The sequence below is a fragment of the Antechinus flavipes genome, chromosome 2, assembly GCF_016432865.1.
Source record: "Antechinus flavipes isolate AdamAnt ecotype Samford, QLD, Australia chromosome 2, AdamAnt_v2, whole genome shotgun sequence".
NCBI lineage: Eukaryota > Metazoa > Chordata > Mammalia > Dasyuromorphia > Dasyuridae > Antechinus > Antechinus flavipes.
This window is the reverse complement of record NC_067399.1, coordinates 362,720,273-362,728,382: the sequence shown is the minus strand read 5'-3', so window position 1 is coordinate 362,728,382 and position 8,110 is coordinate 362,720,273. Positions and strand designations below refer to the sequence as shown.

The 8,110-nt window shown below is 45.7% G+C and overlaps 1 protein-coding gene across 4 annotated transcripts in view; it reads left to right on the top strand.

The window, feature by feature from the left end:
• Nucleotides 1–2,213: 2,213 nt before the first annotated feature.
• TCF7 (transcription factor 7) overlaps nt 2,214–8,110 on the top strand; it is a 109,385-nt gene continuing 103,488 nt past the window's right edge. For all 4 annotated transcript variants that reach the window (XR_007950734.1, XR_007950733.1, XM_051978202.1 and 1 more), the window contains exons 1-3: nt 2,214–3,326; nt 3,715–3,781; nt 4,412–4,596. Coding sequence is in view for 2 of the 4 variants with exons in the window: in XM_051978202.1 (XP_051834162.1) it covers nt 3,111–3,326; nt 3,715–3,781; nt 4,412–4,596 (468 nt within the window). In the remaining 2 variants the exon portion in view is untranslated. The remainder of the gene's footprint in view (nt 3,327–3,714; nt 3,782–4,411; nt 4,597–8,110) is intronic.

Here is an 8,110-nt window from a genome sequence, read left to right as displayed (position 1 = left end):
AAAATTGAAAATATATAAAAATAATAATAGAAGTATTAGTCTGAAGAGTTGAAAAGTACTTTAGAGATCATCCAACTTAACTCTTTCATTTTTTGGTGGTTATTTTTTCCACAGGTTGCCAAGACTAAAGAATTTGTCATCTAGATACCATTCTACTGATCTGAAGCCTTTCCATACGTTGCTTCAGACCAACTTTTTTCAGAGCACTAGTTAGTCTCTGGGATCATAATCGAAGCTTATGAAGTACAATAGAACCCACTTCCATATCATGAGTCATAAGATCTTTGGAATCTGAGGTCCAGTGAAGAGAAGACTGCCATCATATGTGGCGATTGTTACTGTACAGAGTGCTCCCACATAATACTTCAGAGTCTCCATTTTAAAGAGACTAGGATCAGAGTGAAGCAGATTCAGATATTAGCATTTTGCACAGCACTAATCCTCCCACAGTTTCCACTTCTATACACCCCTTCTCTCAGGTCCCTTACACACCCATATACCCACTCCCTTGGTTCCCGAGCTGGGAAGAACAAGTAGGTACCACAGCTGCAGGAAGTAGCCTCTAAGAGATCAGAATCTAGAGATTCTGAGGTTTATTTTTATTTTTGATGATATGTAAGGCGAGGAGGAAGCATTTTCCTCAATCCCTCTTTCTCCCTCGTACTCCTTAGCTGGGCTTGAGTCCTAGCAGCCAAGCGGAGGCACGGGGTGGGGAAAAGATGCTCATATCTGCTAGCCTTTCATTCTTTCCTCTCAAACGCTCGAGTCCGCGTCGCCAAGTCTCTGTCCGGTCCTAGGCTGGGAAAGGTCTAGGGTCACTGCCCAGGCATGGATCACCAAAACTTAGGAAAGGCTAAGAGGAGCAAGCCCAGCCCCTAAGCCTACGCCCTAGCGTTGGCGGGTTTCTTTAAATAGAAACCTATACTTTGCTCTTCACTCGCCCAGGGCGAAGGAAGCCGAGACTAAGCTTTTATGAAGGTTTAAATGCAAATTGACGAATGAGTGACTGCGCTGCAACCAACATCAAAGGCTCCCCAGAGTCTCCGCATTAATGAGCCTCTTTGTTTCCCCCGGCGAGATTACAACAGGTTTCCCTCTCTCAGCCAGGGTTTTATCTCTGTTCTGGCGGGCGCTAAATCTCTGGCCCAGCTTTTTCACCAGAAAACTCTGTTACAGCTCCCACCAGCCCAGGCCCAAGGCATCTACACAAGGTCATACACACACACACACACACACACACACACACACACACACACACACACACACAGATGTAGTCTCAGAGCGCTAGAGTTGGGTGGTCTTGAGACAGCCGCCTCCAGAATTGCTAGGGCCACAGGAGGCCGAGCAAGTAAGTACTGCCTAGCGGTCTATAAACCCTCTTGCCCCCGCCAGCATCTCGAGAATCCGGGTATGCAAGCCTTAGTATGAAGCCTTGTAGGCACCGGCTGTGCGGGGGAAATGGAAAAAAAAATAAAGAAAAGGTGCAGCGAAGGTATTTATTCCCACGTTTCGGGGGCGGGGAGCAGCCAGAAAACCTGAGTACTTTTTGTGGGCCGGGGAACAGGAGCGCAGCGGGGTCTGGGCGGAGGCTGGGCGGGGCCGAGCCCTGACTGGACCACTGGACCGAAGTCCCCAACAGATTTCTAGAGAAGGACAGCGATTTCGGGAGCCTGTGTCTTAAACCGTTACAAATTGGCGCCGTCTCTGCTGTCACCTCCGCCCCCGCGCCGAGCTGTGATTACGCGGCCCTAGTCCCCACGGAATCGCTGGGATGCTAAAAACCTTTTCGCAGCCTCCAGGTTCCGCGCGCATACTCTCTCTGTCTCTCTCTGTCTCTCTCTGTCTCTGTCTCTGTCTCTTCTCTTCTCTTCTCTTCTCTTCTCTTCTCTTCTCTTCTCTTCTCTTCTCTTCTCTTCTCTTCTCTTCTCTTCTCTTCTCTTCTCTTCTCTTCTCTTCTCTTCTCTTCTCTTCTCTTCTCTTCTCTTCTCTTCTCTTCTCTTCTTTTCTCTTCTCTTCTCTCTCTGTCTCTGTCTCTCTCCTGTCTCTTTGTTTCTCTCTGTGTCTCTGTCTCTGTTTCTCCTCTGTGTGTGTGTCTCTCTCTCTCTGTCTCTCTGTGGTGTCTCCCTCTCTGTCTCTTTGTCTGTCTGTCTGTCTGTCTCTCTCTCTCTCTCTCTCTCTCTCTCTCTCTCTCTCTCTCTCTCTCTCTCTCACACACACACACACACACACACACACACACACCCCGTACTCAAGACCCCCACGCACACAAGGTTCGAGTAAGTGTCTGTATCTGACTCGCATACACTCATATACGCATAGACAGAGAAGCCTTCATTGCAGCCTTTCACAAAACGGATTCCCTGGTTCTGGAAGTCACTGCCGGAAGGCACCCACCTTTTTTCCAATCCCTCATTAAGGCACAATCTCCCCCATCATCCCTTTCTATCTCCCAACCTGGTCACCCCGGGAGTGAGGAAAACTCTTAGAATTTTGGGAGAAAAAGGTACTCAACTAGGGCATGACTTGCCCCTAATGATGGTCCCCCTTCCCTCCCCAGCATACCTCCCACACATACCCACTCTCAATCTCTCCGAAACCTCTCCAATTAGACACTATGGGAGCACTGGCCCTTTAAGGCTACTCCTGCCTTCCACCTTCTTTGAGTTAGTGTCCGGGCCCCTGGATCCGCCCCTTCCCCTCGTGCCCCGCCCCGCCTCTGTCAATCATCGGCGGCGCCTTTGATGTCTGGAGCTTCGAGCTCTCCAGGAGCTCCGGCAGCACTCCGAGTCTCCCGCGCCTCTAGCTGCTACCGCACCTCCAGCCTCTAGTCTGTCCAATCCTCCCGCTTCCTTGCTCACAGAGTCCGCACTTCTTAGTTCTTTTAACCCTCCCCCAGCCCCGGGGGAGCCGGGCGCCGGCGTGGGCTAAACACGGGTCAACCTCGGCCCTCCCGGGCAGAGGAGCAGAGAAAGGACCCTCCCCACTACCCTCCCCCCCCCCCCGCAAGCCCCGATAGTGCCCCAGAAGTTTTCCGCAGGCATTTCAGAGTGGAAAAGTGAGTCCGAGAGGCGGGTGAACTGGAGCCAGAGCCCCGCGGCTCCAGCCCGATCATGCCCCAGCTGGGCGGAGGCGGAGGCAGCGGGGACGACCTGGGCGCTACCGACGAGATGCTAGCCTTCAAGGATGAGGGCGAGCAGGAGGAGAAGATTCCCCAGGGAGGTTTCCCCGAGCGGGATCTGGCTGACCTCAAGTCCTCGCTGGTCAACGAGTCCGAAGGCGCGGGCAGCAGCAGCGGCCAAGCCGGGAGTGGTCCGGGTCAGACAGAGGTGAGAGGGAAGCCGAGGCGGGGGCTGCCGGGGAGCTGGGGGCAACCGGGGGCTACAGAGAGTGCTTTTACGCCTCCTGAGCAGCGTTGGATGCTCCTCTGGAGTCCTTCCCCCCTTTTCTCTCCCCCCTTCTCTCCCGCCCTCCCCCTCCCCGCCCCCCACGCTTTTGCCCTGTCCTCTCTCGACTTCTCTTATCCTTCTTGTCTCCCTCCGTATTGGTGGCTGTCTTTCTATCTCATATGTATGTATCAATTTCTTTTTTTCTTTTCTCTTTCCCTGTCTTTCTGTCTCCTTTTACTCTGAATCTTTCTTTTTTCCTGTGTCCTTTTCTCTGAATCTCTCTTTCCCTTGGTGATTCTCCTTCTCTATTTCTGCTCTTTCCTCACAGGCGCTCCGGAGAGCTCAGAACTCCCAGAGGCTGTACCAGGACAAAATCCCAGATGCCTTGGAAGAAGGTGAGTATGGGGACCGTTCAGGCCCACCCATTGACTTTCAAGTTATTGCCACCATCATCAACGGCAGCACTTCTGGGCCCCTGGGAGGGGGCGGGGACCGCCGGAGGGATGTAGGAGAGCAGTGCCTCCTTCCAGCAAAATCAAAGTGGAGAGTTGTCAGAGAGGCTTAGATGGGGGACTGTTGGAGGCGGGCTTTCAGTCCTCAGGGCAGGCTCCCCCCTCGATCGAGTCATTTCCTGTCCACTGACCTTTCTTAAGAATAAACAGACCCACTCCCCCCCAACCTCCACCCCAGGTGATTTTGAAAGGCTGAGGTGCTTCTGGGGAAAAAAGTTGGAGACACGGTAGCTGGCCAGGGAGGGGATTGGGGATGGGTGATTAACTTGGGGATCCAAGCCTGCCGAGTTGGGTGATTTTTCGGGCTCCCCAAGACAGACATTTTATTCCTGACAGAGTTCCCTCCCTTCTATGCTTCTGTTTCTACTGACTTCACACACCCCAAGAATCCACATGGCTGCTTCTTTTAAAAATATTTTTATCTTAAGAAAAGGCAGAAAGATCCCTTTCTTCCCTCCTTTCCCCTGACCACTTCCAGAGGGGCAGTGTGTCTTACAGCCTCTGGTTTCTCAGGCCTCAAGGCCCAGGACAGCAGCAGCATCGGGATGTACAAAGAGTCAGTGTATTCAGGCTACAATCTGCTGGTGCACTACCCAGGCAACGGAGTAAGTGCTGGAGCTGGAGCCGGAGCTGGGACAGGAGCTGGAGCAGGAACCGGGACTGGAGCTGGAGTAGTCACTGGGGCTGGACAGTCACTGGTGAGTCTTGTCCTCTCCTCACTCTGCATAATGCTTTGAGGCTCTTTGGCTAACTATGTTGACAGGTGGAGAACACTTGCTCACTGAAGGAAAGGGGAAAAAAGCTTCCAAGAAGGGTCTTAAACCCAAATTGGACTGGGAGCCTGAGGCACTTCTAGGAGTCTCAGTTTTCTGTGGGCTTTCTCAAATCCTATTTCGCAGAGGACTCATGGACACAAGGAGCAGAAGGGAAAATTGTATCCCTAACCAGGGGACTTCTATCCGCTATGCATATAGGTCCTATTTCTAGTGAGAGCATTGGAGTTAAACAAAGTCAGAGAACTTTACCTCAGTTCTAAATTCAAGATCTATCAAAACTCTTTGAAGGTTTGAACAGAGCTGAAGGGTTGTTCAAGAAAATTAATTGTGCCAAGAAAATTGATTTAAAATTTCTCTAAAGAATTATTTCCTAGCTCCACTAAGAAGGATCAGAATTAAAACTGGGAGTTACTTCTATCATTTTTTGAAACTAAAAAGGCTATATAAATTACAATTTATAAACTTTGAAGAATTTTACATTCTGGGAAACTTAACTTTCCTATGGGGTCACTTTTGATAAATTTGGAGAGTGGAGCTGGAGGAGGATGGGAGCAGTTCTTGCTATGTCTGTGCTATGTCTTACAGTGGAATCTTTGATTTGAGTACAGCTTCAGAGATGTGCAAAACAGCAGGGTAAGAGCCAGAGTCTTCCAGAAGCCTAGCTATTATGGCAGAAGGCCTCTGCCAAGAACACACCCTTTTCCCTCAGAGTTAGGGCACTCAGGCTAATCCAGCTGCCAGCTGTTTGGGGAAACCTGGGAAATAGACCACATATGCCCAGTCAGTAAGATATATATGTATGTATGTGTTTTTATGTCTGTCAGCGTGAGGGACCCTTCTGAGAGAAATTTAATTTTCCCTGTCTTCTATTACTGTTCATTCCTTGGTAGCTGGATTCTTTTTGGGGGAGGGACAGCTAATTTGTGAAAAAGCCAGCCCCCTTCCCATTCTCTAATCCCTATGTAGAATCTAAGAATTGGGTCTCTTCTGCTGGGATGGATTGAGCAAATTTGTTTGTTACTTTTAAGGTCTTTGTTATCACTAAAAGTGGAATACTTGTACTGTAATGCTGGATTCTGATGCTACTCTTTACTTGAGACAAGTCACTTGGGTTTTAGTTTTCTCATTTGCAAAATAGAGGGTTGGACTAGAAGATTATCTCTAAAATGTCTTTACCTTGTGAACTTGTATATGTATACATGAGCTCATCTTGGTATAATGTAGATATTTCTGCAATTTGCCCATAAATTTAATTTTCATAAATTGATTCCTGTTTATAGTGTACCAAGGAAGCTTATTATTTAAAGGAATTTGGCAGCAGGTCCTTTAATAACTAAGAATCTTCAGAAAAATTCTTAGATCAGCTCCTAATTTTTGGACAATTAGATTGCCATAAATCTTATTTTCTTAAAGTGGGTATGTGCTCAATTGTCACATAATACCATAAAATCTCATTAATTCGGATTCCACTAATTTGGAATTAGTCATTCAGAAGAGCTTGATGTGACTTTCACTTTTCTTTCATCTTGACCGAGAAATATCAATAAACATTTTTTCCCTGATGCAACTGGGGTTAAGTGACTTGCCTAGGGTCACACAGGTAGGAGGCGTTAAGTGTCTAAAGTCAGATTTGAAAAACGTTTATTTTTAAATAGGCAAAAAATTCTCTTTGCTCTCAAGAATCTCACAGACTGTTGGGGGAAAAGATATGCAAACAAGTGTATACAAAGAGACAACTACAATGCAGGATAAATTGAAGATCAACAAGGAAGAGGTGTTAAAAAGGATGGGAAAAGGCTTTTTGTAAAAGTTGTAATCTTAGCTGGGATTTGAAGGAAATCACAGAAGCAGAGAAAGAAATGAAGAGGGAGAGAATTCCAAGCAGTAGGGACAACCAGTGAAAATGCCCAGGGCTGGGAAATGGAGTGTTTTGTGTGAGAAGCAGTAAAGAAGTCAGTATTAATGGATTTCAGGGTATGGAGTGGAGAGAGGAGGGTATACTGTATAAGAAGATTGGGAAGATAGGAAGCCAGATTACAAAGGGCTTTGAAAACTAGAGGATTTTATATGTATGTGATCCTGAAGTAATTGATAACACAACTGAAGTTATAGGGAAGAATGTTTAAATTATTATAATTTCAATCCAAGGAACCACCAAATGGTGATTATACCTAAAGCCAGGACTCTGCTAGCTGATAACAATACAATGACACCATCAGGAAGCATTTTATAAACACTATTTGCTTTTAAACTACAAAATATCATTTTCTAATCCTTGAGGTGGTTAGTAATACTAGTAACCTAGTTTGAACTAAATATAATTGAAAGAATATTATATTTATAGACATATATAATTGTATGTATATATGTATGTGCTAGAGACTATATATATATGTATGTGTATATATATATGCATACATACATATATATGTAAGATTACATAAACATATATACTATATAACCTGCTCAGGTAGCTACATGGCGCAGTGGATAGATTGCTGGAGTAAAGAAGAGCTGAGTTCAAATTTAACCCACAATACTAGCTTGACCATGGGCAAATCATTTTAACTTATTTACTCTGTTTCATTTGTGAAATGAGCTGGAGAAAGAAATGGCAAACCACTCTAATTTTTTTGCCCAGAAAACCCCCATGGATGGCATCTCTACTCCCTCAACCATTCTGTATTGTATGAGTCTATGGAAGATAAATGTCTTTATATAAAACTTAGTCATAAGTAGTTACAAAGCAAAGCTCTGATTTAGAAAAGTTGTCGTAAACTCCCAGCACATTAGATAGATCATTTAAAGAGGAGGTATGGAAAAACATGAGAAGAGGATAGTGTTGCATACTTGAAAGAACTCTGGACCTGAAGTGAGATGAGACCTTGCTTCAGAGTCTATCTCTAATCAGGTGAGATCACTGGCAAATCACTTGATCTCTCTGAGCCTGTTTTGTAATCTGTAAGATAGGTGATGAGTAATAACCATAGTCCTGACCTGACAGAACTATACAGAACCTACTACATGTGAAATGCTTTACAAACTTTAAAGAGCTGTATAAATGTCTGCAATTATTTTAAGAATCAAAGAATGAGAAGGGTTGTGATTGTGCCACTGGAAACACTGCTAAAATAGATACTGAAGTCAAGACCTCTTAAAGAATTTTAGATTAGAACACTGAGTAGCAACTGTGCTACCTGGATGAAGATGAAAGCCAAGAACAAGCCTTCAGGAATGAATGTAATTCTTGGCTGTAGAGTCAGAGTTCAATCATAGGATCATACATTTAGAGCCAGAATTGAACTCAGAAATCATCTAATCCAAAATCTTAATTTTCTAAATAATAAAATTGAGGTCTAGAAAAATCCCTTAGATTTACCCAAGGTAACAAGAACTTGTTATTCCACCATGTTTGACTCTTCATGACCCCATTTGG